Source organism: Micropterus salmoides, unplaced genomic scaffold (genome assembly GCF_014851395.1).
Source record: "Micropterus salmoides isolate LMB-PRFRI ecotype aquatic unplaced genomic scaffold, ASM1485139v1 Ms_hic_scaffold_10, whole genome shotgun sequence".
NCBI lineage: Eukaryota > Metazoa > Chordata > Actinopteri > Centrarchiformes > Centrarchidae > Micropterus > Micropterus salmoides.
In genome coordinates this window covers 9,533,257-9,545,883 of record NW_024040041.1, presented here as the reverse complement: position 1 = coordinate 9,545,883, position 12,627 = coordinate 9,533,257, and the positions used below count along the sequence as shown (strand labels likewise).

Sequence of the window (12,627 nt, the reverse complement as noted above, 5' to 3'; positions counted from 1 at the left end):
AAGGCTGCAGAAAAACAAGCCAGCATGTCCATCTGTCACCCTCTCATTACATCCACAAACCAATCCTATTTAACACCCACGTCATCCTACAGTAAGCCACTGCTTACTGCATGAAGTTATTTACCTTTGTTGATGAAATCATGGGGTTTCATTGTGTTAAGTTGATATAATATTGCCAATAAAATGTTATTACAGACCATACATTTTTTCCCCATATATTCAAATGTGGTTTAGGAGGGTTTTTTTTTACATTTTGGGACATGACTACTCTCAAATGTGCTGAAAACCAGGCTGCACTCACTGTATTTAGCTACACCAGAAACTCTTTGGCCTCGAATTGTCACATGGTGCACAGATGCAGGTGTTTACAGCCATGGAAAGATTTTTTTTTCATGCTTTCCAGGAAATCTTCATCTGGGAGATGCTTAGTATGTATCAATTGATAAATAATCTTATTTATAACACCACATCTAAACTTATGATAATTGTTATGATTAATTACAGATATTATAACAGGATGTTATGCACAATGTTCTTGGTGTAGCCAATACGTGTATGTATATAAATAACTATATATTGATTTATTTTATATGTTTATATAATGATTAGCCTACACTTGAGTATGTGTTGTGTGTGTAGCATGAAGGAACTACAAATTGTGTTTCGTTATGCAGCCTTGTGCTGTATAATGACAAATAAATAACCATGTACCTTGGATATGAAACATGAGTAACAGAAAGAAACGGGATAATTAATGAATGGTCATATTTATGCGTGGAAGGAGCGTGACGTTTTCCTTTAATGACTGACAAACACACAGAATGACATCATCGACGTTGGGAACGTGAACGGGCGCGTTGTTAAGTAACGTGAGGGGGAGACAGACTGGAGCTCGTACAGCTGGAGCGTCTTAGGGACTATCAACACGGAGTGTAACCGACGACAGAGCTAAGAGCTGGGGGTATGAGATCCGCAAGAATCCGCTCCCATCCTCCTCTGCCCAGGCCCCTGTCCGACTGACAACCATCGGATCAGAATCTCCACTGAACCAGCTCTCGGACGAACCTAATATCGGGTGAGTGGTGGGTCGGGGAAACAGAGAAACCAAGGGGGAAAAGGGACCTGATTCGGCCGAATCGGAGTCTCGTATTCACGGCTTACAGGAGAGGGGGAGGGGGCGAATTGTAGGGATTGCTATCTACACAGGCTAGTCCAGTAAATAGATGGGTGCGGTTATAAGTATGATACAAAATGCGTCTAAGTGTGATTTAATTTATTTTAATGTCGAAAAGAATCATGGTGCAGAAACGCTACGTATCGCGGCTTGGTTATCGTATTTCCACTAGCTTAAGGTTACTCTAAGCAGCTAACGGCGAACTGACGCTAACGCTTCGGTTGGTGTTTAGCGACACTTAAAGCGCCTGTAAAGTATACAAACGGAGCTTTTAAAACATCATAGCTGTTAGCGGATTTTATTAAATGTAATAAGTTCTAGCAGATATTTAGACCTTGTCGCGTGAATCACAACACACTTGCTTCTCATCAAATTGCAAACAGGAAAGACCAACGTAGCCTCACACATGTCATCATTGCCGTAAAAAAAATATTAAACTGTTTTTATTTTGCAAGTTTTGGTTGTGTTGTGCAAGCATTTAGTGTCGAGTCTGTAACACAGGAGCTGATTGTGGAGTGACAGCTGAGAGGCGTAGCAGTACTCTGTTTTTCATGTGATTGTGAAATCCTCTGGCTTTGGGTCTCTGACACTTGTTTTCTCTCCCGAAGAGGACTTAATTTGTGTCGGGCACATTTTACACGAGTGGGTCTGACTGATTACTTATAAAAGAAATACAACTTGGGATTTATGTAATTTACGGTGATGTATAAATGGTTTAATCACAATATACCACCTCCTCAGGACATCCTAACACCACAACTAAGAAGACTCACCCCTAACCAGCAGATATGCACTGTAGCATTTTAACTAATCCACTGTCCTGTAGACCCTTACTACCATAATAGCACATGGTGTGATAGTCTAATTCCACTTCCTGCACATTAACCAAGGCCATGCAGGTCGTCCCATTTGTGCCATGTTTTCATTATGTATGTCTTTGCAATTCCAAGTTGCCTCTTGCAAAACCTTTCAGAATGAACACGTGAGGATATATGCAAATGAAAACCACATGGACACTGCGATTTGAAATTGCATATCACTGTTCCTGTACCAAGCAATTAATCAGTGGCACTTACTGTGTAGCCTTGTGATTGATGTTGCTCCGCTTTTTTATTAACCCAAATCCATCTGGCTTCATCACATGCTACATCTTACAGGAACAGCTGAAAACATTAACTGTTACAGTTTGTTTTCACTTGAAAAGAGGACAGTGCAAGGCAAGTTGTTTTGAATTCTTTTAACAAGGCTCAGATGATCCAAAATGAAAGTATGTCAGCCATTATCACAGTTTTGTTTTGTTTAAGAAAAGAGGTGGGGTTTACGGACCTTTTTTTTTTTTTTTGTATTTTTAAAAAATCCCACTGCTTACAATCAAGCAAAGTAACGTCTGGGATAATTTATGTTGTGATAAAGGAGGTTCTGGATCAAATGCAGAGGACCAGTCCTGAAGAATTGATGACTACCTACTTGAGTTGGCGTGCCCACAATGCTTTGTTTTGCAACTTCTCTGAGTTGTCATGAGACTATCTCATGTGGGGATGTGGATTGAAGCAGATGTTGGTAAAGACGATAGGGGCTGTTTTATATATTGCCTTTTTGAAATGTCAATAGGGAACATGACTAGAAGTGTTATCGGAAGGTGCAGCAATGCTACATTTGTAACGAGGGTCCGCTGTTGCTATAAAGGGCGCAGTTTGTTTACATGGTGTTCCCAAATTGGTGGTAAGGAAGCAAATCTCTTTGATAAATGCTCTACGCTGATATATTCTCTGCAGCACTTTGCTCTCTGAAGTTCATTGTACAGAATTGTCTGATGGCCTTGACACAGATAAAGCCAGCCAGCTCTCCCTTGGCAGTGCTAGTACAGAACAGTGGAGCGCTTAGTCTTGCTTTTGCAGTGGCTGCACAATGTGGTGTGGTAGAGAGAGAGAACTAAATAAATAAATTATGGTCCTGCTCCAGCATCACGTGCAGTTCAGTGCAGTTCCTGTTCCAAGTGGCAACTAGCATTTCTGTGTAGCCCTTATTTTGCTGTATTTCTTTCTTCTCCCGTCCCTGCTTTTGCTGATCTCACTGCAACCACTTCCCCCTCTCACCTACCCTAATCGGGTGTCTCTGGAGGTCAGACAGCTGTTTGCTGATCAGCTGGCCTTGAGCTGGCAACATTCTCACACAAACAGGTGGACAGTCCGTTGCTTTGAGGATTGATGGATCATGATGTGAGCGGCTGACTGATCTTGAAGATACCTTATCTCATTCTACCAAGTCTAGGATATAGTCCTCTGTTATATTCAGTTGAGTTGTACAGTAGCTCATCCTATAATGTTTCAGAGTTAGTGGTGAGGGAAAAGAGGTGCAGCCCAGATTGGCTAGCATGGTGTAATGTGTCCTTTGCTTTCTTATAATCTGTAATTTATAATCTCTCATCTGTTTTTTGTCTGTTGGTGATAGTAACAACTCGCAACCATGGAGCTGAGAGTGGGGAACAAGTACCGGCTCGGGCGAAAAATAGGGAGTGGTTCCTTTGGCGACATTTACCTTGGTAAGTGTAAATGCACACTTGTCTTTTTTTTAATTTTTATTTCTTTTGCATGCTGTTCCCAACTTTCCATGTGTCTCCTCTGTTGAGGTTCTTTCCACATTAGTTTCTGGACAGTCTCTCTTTTCATACCGTATCATTAATCCCCCCCCAACCAGGCACGGAACCTGATTTTCCGTCATATTCATCCATCATTGGCATGGTACTGGTGCAACTTCCATGGCCCTTACAGCTGTGGTTGTGTTTTTGTGTGTCCCCTCAGGTGCCAACATTGCCACCAGTGAGGAGGTAGCCATCAAGCTGGAATGTGTGAAGACCAAACACCCACAGTTGCACATTGAAAGCAAGTTCTACAAGATGATGCAAGGAGGAGGTAAGAACAGAATACAGCTTTTGACACGCATGGCAAGCGCTTTCAAGCATTCTTTCTAACAGTTTTTGGCAATATTACAGATGCGAATACCCTACTGAGCCTGCTGGAAAAATGTACAATTTATTTTAAACAATAAGAATCTGACTGAATGACAGTCTGTTTAATCTGTTCAAATTGTTGTGATCTAAATCCATGTTAGGTGAACCTTTCTCAAATGAGTAAAAACATTTTCAAGAAATTGTCAATTTTTCTAGCTTTAGAAAAAAATGGGGTTTGATGCAAAATGTGTTACTAAACAATATAAATTGAAGGTGTGCCACTAATAACAGGTTGAACAAACTTGTTCTGAAACAAATGCTGAATATGTATTTTTGTATTCTAGTGGGTATTCCATCAATAAAGTGGTGTGGTGCAGAGGGAGACTACAACGTGATGGTAATGGAGCTGCTTGGTCCCAGTCTGGAGGACCTTTTCAACTTTTGCTCCCGAAAGTTCAGCCTGAAGACTGTCCTGCTTTTGGCAGACCAGATGGTATGAAACAAACCCTCCCATGTTAAGTCAGAAGCATTAGAATTAGGACAGTGTCACTATCTTCTCGGTTAATATCCCACTATGTGAAACAGTTCTGTTTATGCGTAGAATACAGATGTAATATGTATGATCCCACTAGGTCACCTGCATGACCTATTTATTTTATTTGTTGTTTATTTGCTCGCACTATATGTCAACTTTGCACATGATTCCCCTAAGACAGTGTTTCTCAATGGGGGTGGTAACGCCCCTCAGGGGGCATTCAGAGGACAACAAGGGGTGCTGGAAGCAATATTTTGGAAAGGGGCCCTGAGCTGCTTTTGGGGGGCGTTTTTTGAGGTGAAAGTTTTAACAATTAGAGTTTAAACTTTACAACTACTTGCAAAAAACTGGTCTGCAACATTAAAACCGGCCAGTTTACTTGACTGCAACTGGACGAGATGGTGTGTATCGTAACTCTTCTTCTCTTCAGTGTTTGTCAGCTGCTTGAGGAGCAGCTCTGTGCTGAGAAGTTTCTGAGAGGAGCATTTACTGAATTAAATGTAATTACTATTCACATGGCTATTTTGTTTCTGGGAATGTCATAAAATTGTTTGTCATTCACTTATGTGCCTTTTTTCATGTTTTTAACAATAATCAGTATTCAGGGCAAATGGCAAACAGTAAGGGTCCTTGAGAACCACTGACCTAAGGCCTCTTTAAAGACTGTAGATGTTGTGCTCTCTACTATTGATGTGCACCCAGTATATTTTGTAAGTCCGGCCTCTTCTAGACTGCTGGCCTAGATATTTCATCGCTTTTCATGCATCGATCTATCCAGCGCAACTCAACTCACCTTTTGTTCTAACTGCAACCAAGTTGCTGTGCTAGTCCTCTATATCGGTGTTTGACTCTCCACTTATAGCCTGAGGTCATGACCTTCCTGTGTCATGTCTTCATATGTCCTGTTGTTCTCCTTTTTGCCTTAGTTTGCACAAGGTATTGATGTATTGAGTGCAGCTACTACTGCTTAGTGACTAAAATTTTATTAGAAAACTAAACAAGGAAAGTTGTGGCTATGTATTCATGTCACCACGACATGCCCCAGTTTATCCTTTCTGTGTATATTGTGGTGTTTGCTGCAGAACCTGACAATTTCACCACTCTTTGTCTCACCTATCTTTTAGATAAGTCGCATTGAGTACATCCACTCCAAGAATTTCATCCATCGGGATGTCAAGCCTGACAACTTCCTGATGGGGCTTGGGAAGAAGGGCAACCTGGTGTACATCATTGACTTTGGACTGGCCAAGAAGTACCGTGATGCCCGCACACACCAGCACATCCCTTACAGGGAGAACAAGAACCTGACTGGCACAGCGCGCTACGCCTCTATTAACACACATCTTGGTATTGGTAAGTGACACTTGGAGCATATACACAAGCCAAATATGCTTACTTTTTTATGATGGTGTATGTTGGGTGTTGTGATCTGGCGCTAGTCTAGTTGCACGTTAACCACAACATTGAATTAAATCCCCTTAAAAACAGTACTGCCGTTGGTACTTGACCTTGTTATTCACACACATAATGTCAGGCAGTTCAGTTAAAGGCCCAAGCGATGAAGCTTTCTAGAAAGCCTATGCTAGAGTTGTTTGTTTACATTCTGTGGATTACTGCCATGGCGGAGGTGTATGGATAATTCTGAGTAAAGATTTGATAACTTCCTTTTAAACACCTTGTTAAATGTGATAAATCACAGTTGGCTTGAGTTTGGATCTCCCTCACATGACATTCCTCCAGGTTAGGGATGAACAACAGTTGTCAGTGGAATCTTTATTTATTTTAATCTGTGACCTCCCTTTTTGCCATCCTTCCATGTCTTGTCAGAATGCAGTAAGGGGCTCTGAATATTTAAGTGGATTTTAAGTTTGGGGTTCTTACTGTTTGTTTTTCAGCCGGGAAGCTGCCAATTCTGGGTCTATATCCATAAACTGGTGATCCTCATTGACGTCCCCTATGCCCTCCCCTCCACCGTTTCATTTTGGACGTGGCTCCTCTTTGCATACTCTGCTGTTTATACACACCCTATCAGATCATACGGAGGATGTGGGGGGGGGGGGAAGGAAATGCCATCTGGGATGCAAAAGAACCCTGTTGTGGCGTTGTCATTTTAGTGTAATGCTCTCGAAGACATTCTGCAGATAATTTTTTTTTATGGCTAACACCTCATTTCAGTGCTGTGTACTAGCTCAACAGTTGGAGCCCTAAAGGTTGTTTTGTTTAGATATCATTGACTTTTTGTTAGATATCCACTGGAAGACTGTAGTATTTAACCTAACACTGTACTTATAGTTAAGTACATTTTTAGGAGTTGATGTTGTAACTGTTTAAGTTCCACATTCAAAGCATCCTTTATCTACCAGTAATGGCAGTAAGCATTCCACTGAATCGCGCTGACTGTCCAGGAAGTGATTTTGTTTGCTTTGAATAAACAAGAACCACACTTTCAGGAGTTTCTGATTAACAGGCTACACAAGTTTCTCAGTAAGAAGTGCCACATGATTATTTTGTTGGGGTTATCAGGTCAGGGAAATTGTTCTAGGGGTTGGCCGTAGTGCAGTGGAAACAAAAAAATGCAAAAATGACCTCACACTGTACATACAGGTATCGGTAACCCACAGAGACGGAGTAAAATAGATGAGTCATACATGACACAATGAGTTACCGCCATCTTTCTTTCTGTGTAAAATAATAATAATAATAATAGTAAAATAAAATAGTTTGGCCATGTTGTGACATAATCTCTGACACGGAGATGTTGCACTTGGCCTGGGTAAATGAGTCTTTGTCGTAGCACCAAGCGGACATCCCTCAGTTTTCTCACTCTTGTATGTGCACGCGTGCTTTCTGTCCATAGAACAGTCCAGACGTGATGACCTCGAGTCTCTTGGCTATGTCCTCATGTACTTCAACCTGGGCTCCCTCCCCTGGCAGGGCCTCAAGGCTGCTACCAAGAGACAGAAGTATGAAAGAATCAGTGAGAAGAAAATGTCGACACCCATCGAGGTTCTTTGTAAAGGATACCCTTGTAAGTGACGTTTCTGTGTTGCCTCTGTGCGTTACGTTGAAATTATCTGCCTCAGCAGTACTGGGTTTCTCAGTATAGAATTTAACACTAGTCAAGTGTTTTTTCTTTTATTTATACAGCCCAATATCACAAATTTTTCCCAAGGGGCTTTATAATATGTACAGCATATAACACTCTCTGTCCTTAGAAGCTCAATTTGGATGAGGAATAACTTTCCAAGAAAAACAATGCAGATGTTTCTAATCACTATAATCAAAGCTTCAGTGTTTTGTTTTGTTGGGTATATTCTGAGTTTCTCCTCATTTCTTTTTTGCTTGTTTTTTATTCTCCTACAGCTGAGTTCTCCACATACCTGAACTTTTGCCGTTCACTCCGTTTTGATGACAAGCCGGACTACTCTTACCTACGACAGCTCTTCAGGAATCTTTTCCACCGTCAGGGTTTCTCCTATGATTATGTCTTTGATTGGAACATGCTCAAATTTGTAAGTTTACTTAAGTTTCTTTTAACTGAAGTACTTTTTGTATGTGTTTGTTTTGGTGCCTAGCTGCTGCTTAACTATTATCGTAGTGCTCAAAAATCTGTCATCCAAACGCCTTAAAAAATGATGGAGCTAATTTAAAGCTGTATTTGTTGATAGATAAGCTTTAATGTGGCTGATCTCCTCTGTCAGGGTGCCAGTCGGACAGCCGAGGATGGGGATCGCGAGAGGAGGACGGGAGAGGAGAGGGATGAGCGGATTGGAGGAGCCCCCAGGGGGTCTGCATCGCGGGGCCTCCCCCCAGGTCCCAACCCTGTAGCTGCCAACAGAGTCAGGAACGGGCCAGAGCAGGCCATCTCTAACCCTGCCTCACGGGTCCAGCAGTCTGGTGAGTGTAACATGATACTATGCTGACACCTCAATACTTTTCTCTTAAATATCTGCATGGGGTCAGTTCTTAATTTCATACATAATTTCAGGGAACACGTCTCCTCGTGCAATTTCTCGTGCAGAGAGGGAGAGGAAGGTGAGCATGCGGCTCCACCGTGGGGCTCCTGCCAACGTATCCTCCTCTGACCTCACAGCCCGTCACGACCAGTCCAGAATTTCCACATCACAGGTGAGAAAACGTATAAATCCCACTCGCAGCTTCTTTGGTCTGCCACGCATGACACACACTGACTCAACTGTCGCTGGGGCTGTACATAACGATTATTGTTCAAATTGATTAATCTAAAGACAGTTTGTGTATTCTAAAGGAGAAAAAAAGTAGCCTATTACTCAATTGATATAGCAATTTATCCAAAATAAATCAAAAACGTCTTAATAAATCAGTATTTTTAAAAAACATTGTTGTGAGCTAGCTAAGCAATTTATCATGTAATTTACTTAGAACTTACAGTAGGTATGTCTCTCTGTGTGTGATTGTTGTTTTGTCTTTCTAGTTGTAGTTAGCTAGCATAGTTATTGCAGAAAGTTAGCTAACAGAGGGTCTTCATTTTATTTTTTAAGTTTCCTCCTCTTGGTTTAGTGTGCTGTTAACTTTCATTATGGCATTTGTGCGTGCGGTGTTGGAGGACAGATGACAGAAAACGCGTTGCACTTTCACCTGCCACCGTCTTTATATACAGTCTACAACATGCATTTTACTGCCGATTTACCAATGCATCGGCGGAGGCAATGGTATCAGAAGTCTTAACATACAGTTCAACAGAGTAATAGAACCGCTGATACACTCACATTAGTTTCTATCATGGGTAAGTAATAGCTACTCCTGCCAGACAGTGAAGTGTACTAAACTTTACAGTGTAATGATGTTAACACAGCATATTGTTAGTGAACACTCCAGCCGGTCAGTTTTTGGTTGTCATGGTAAGTGATTACGTCTATTAACCACACCCCCATTCTATGTTTGAGAAAGAACATTAACCAAAAACGGCAGTTAAAACTGGCTGGAGGGGGGCTTTAAATGACATGGATTTATTTCAGTAATGAGTAATATGTTGTACAATAATCACAAGCTGTTTTCTCTCAATACGTGGCGTTATATAAACAGAAAATATGAAACAACCGAACGTTAGATGACATCATGTAACTTTACGCTACCATGACTGTAGCGAGGTAGAACATGAAGGCGATGAAGAAATACTTGCTGATAATGTGCCATGCTTGTGTGGAGACAAAAGGCAAACACTTGCGGTGCTGCTGTCTAGACAAAGTGCTCCAGGATACTTTAGCTTCACGTGTTCATGCTGCTTCACGTATTTGTGGACAGCAGTTTTGCTCCAGTGAGGCTATTCCCAATTCCACAGAGCTCACAGCAGTCTTGTATCTTAGGCTTGTCCGGGGGAATCCCTGCTCACACCGGATGCAGTGAAGCTTCGATGCACGTTATTCGAATTGCCGTATTTTCGTAATCGATTATGTCGATGAATCGCCCCAGCCCTAGTAATGGCTAAAGTGTTCAGATCGACCAAATGTGGTGTTTAAAGATGTGAATTTTGAGCCACAATTTTATTTTTATTTTTTCCTTCAATTAAATCCAAATCGATACCACACCAAAAATGTTAGGCCTAAGAAAGGACCCTAGAATTAAGTCAGCTGTTGGTTTGACATGGTATGAAAAGTGTGTAATACAAGCTTAACACATGCAGTATATGTTGCATGGCTTTTGCATGCTATACATTGCGGTACATAGGTATCGTTAAAGAAATGTTCTTTTTGTTGTTTGAACTCTAGCACATGGCTTTTGAAAACAGAATTGACTCATCAACTTTAAACCAGGATAACATTGTTGTAAAACAATCTGTAATAGTCATGTACTAAAGGGTCATTATCATTTACTAAAGGTGAGCGAGAGCTAGGCCGCTAATTCCTCCCCTGAGTCTTTATTCTGTTTCTTTTTCAGGTCAGCGTGCCATTCGAGCATATGGGGAAGTAGAATTCTTTGGCTCTGCATGCTCATGAAACTGACAGGTGAGGTCTAATTTCACTTGTTTATTCACATGCTGACTGCAGAAATACACCACTCAACAACACACGGCCCCCTCTAATGACTTTGACTCCATTTGTTGTTGCAGGGCTGCAAAGTATATTCATCGCTCCGGTTTATTTTCCTTTTTATTTTTACCTTGTCTTATGAAAAAATGATTGCCAGTAGACACGTGGATCTTTGGAAAAGGACAGGAAATCTTTAAAGCATCCAGAGAACTACATGACCGTATCCAACATGCACTCTGAAATGAACCCTTTTTGCTGAACCGTGGACTACCACCACAATACAAAAAGCAAATGAATGACAGTCCTACACCATTGTTACTGCTACACCATTGTTAGTCCACGGCTGCTCATACCTGCTCCACTCCTCAAAACATTCCCTCAGGACCATCTGTCTGGCAAATGTGAAGAACTGTTGGCATCAACGGAGCAAAAAGGTATTGGGGACACGAGCATGTTTCTAGTCAAAGGTCAACTTTGTGATTGATATAGGCTTAATAAAGATTTGTGTTTTTTTTTTTTAACACCACAAACAACTTCCCAGTGAATGTCGCCTCTTTTGATCTTAAATTGGAGCTAGTTATGAGTTTCCTTCCTTTGCTTTTTTTGAGAGAAATAACAGCTGAAAGATGACAATGGGGAGAGGTAGGTGAGAGGGTAGCGGACAAAAGGAAAAGTGACTTTGAAAAGGACAAGTAAGTGATGTTTTTAGCTGTTGTGGAGTAATGTTTCTGGTGAAGTAGCAGTTGGTGCTTGCTTGCCCTTCATCCATGTTGTGGTGATTTGCTCTCCCTCAAAACTCGGCCACCAAAACCTTCTCCCCCCCCCCCCATTATTTTGCCTGTTTTGACTTGCGTGTTTTTGTTGTTAGTGGGTAAGGTGAAGAATGACCATAGATCTTGCAAAGATGCAGTCAAGTCTTGAGGGAAGCTCCTCAGGAAATTCTCAGTGTATTTGACCAGAGACCATAGCTGCCCGTTTTGGCTAACAAATAGTGGCTGCAATTTTTATGATAGTTCTTAATGTTACCTTTTTTTTCTTTTTCTTTTTTTTAAATTCTTTTCCTATTGGAGGTCATAGGGGAGTGGGCAGGCTCTGTAAGGGGTGACTCTTTAGGGGATGGGACATCCAACAATGTTTTTTGTTGTGTGTGTGTGGTGTTTTTTTTTTTTTTTTTTTTTTTTTTTTAAATGTTTACTTCACTGTAAATATATTTTTTTATTTCCATGTAAAGCCAAAATGTGGTTATTTGTTTTAAGATGTAAAGTAGAAAAATGCATACTAATGACATAAATTGGGGCTGGGTTCAGAATTTTAGGTATATAAAGTACTAAATTGTGGGATGGGCTACTGTTACTTTGCCAGCTGGGTCATCCGACATTTTGTGTGTGCACGAGAGTGTGTTGGAGAGATGCAGTGACTCCCTGCTAAGAAGAATTTTGTCTTTTAGATTGTTTTTGATCTGTTCTCTATATGTTAAACTATTTTTGTGTCTGAAATAACTTTGTCCTCTTTATTTTGTTTCATTTCATCTTCCTGTAATTTATTAGAAGTAGGTTGTTTTTCCTGTTTTCTTCTTGCCTGTCTTTTTATGATTCAAAGGTTGTCCACCTTTATATAATAGGGCTTTCAATATTCCTTCTGCAAAAATGATATGGTAATAGTTTGATGTCACCTTTCGATTTTAACCTCCAGCAACCTTGATGATGTCATTAAAAAGAAAACAACTGATGCAATTGCAGGGATGTGTAAATAGCAGTGTACTGTGTGTAATTACCTTTGTACAGGCCACCATGACCCAGTGGCATTGTGACTGTTGGGTTGGGGATTTCACTTTATGTATTGTGTACTGATAACTTGTACAGTTCTTTAACACACTTTATTTACAACAGTATTTGTGTATATTTTATGAAGTAATAAAAATGAATAACGTTGCTCACACGTGTTTTGGTGATCTTTCTTT

At 40.8% G+C, this 12,627-nt stretch overlaps 1 protein-coding gene across 1 annotated transcript; it reads left to right on the top strand.

Annotated features, from left to right (window-relative positions):
- Positions 1-874: 874 nt before the first annotated feature.
- Positions 875-12,603, top strand: LOC119884611 (casein kinase I-like). The gene is made up of 11 exons (XM_038694994.1): positions 875-1,075; positions 3,626-3,716; positions 3,976-4,086; positions 4,469-4,617; positions 5,784-6,012; positions 7,517-7,687; positions 8,023-8,171; positions 8,361-8,556; positions 8,648-8,787; positions 10,576-10,643; positions 10,748-12,603. Exons 2-10 carry the CDS (start codon positions 3,641-3,643, stop codon positions 10,606-10,608), a joined length of 1,254 nt encoding a protein of 417 aa, XP_038550922.1. The 5' UTR covers positions 875-1,075; positions 3,626-3,640; the 3' UTR covers positions 10,609-10,643; positions 10,748-12,603.
- The last annotated feature ends 24 nt before the right edge of the window (positions 12,604-12,627 follow it).

Coding starts and splice junctions, on each gene's coding strand:
- LOC119884611 (XM_038694994.1), top strand. CDS start 3,641: ATGGAGCTGAGAGTGGGGAACAAGTACCGGCTCGGGCGAAAAATAGGG. Junction 6,013..7,516: donor TAACACACATCTTGGTATTG/GTAAGTGACACT, acceptor TTCTGTCCATAG/AACAGTCCAGACGTGATGAC. Junction 8,557..8,647: donor CTCACGGGTCCAGCAGTCTG/GTGAGTGTAACA, acceptor ACATAATTTCAG/GGAACACGTCTCCTCGTGCA.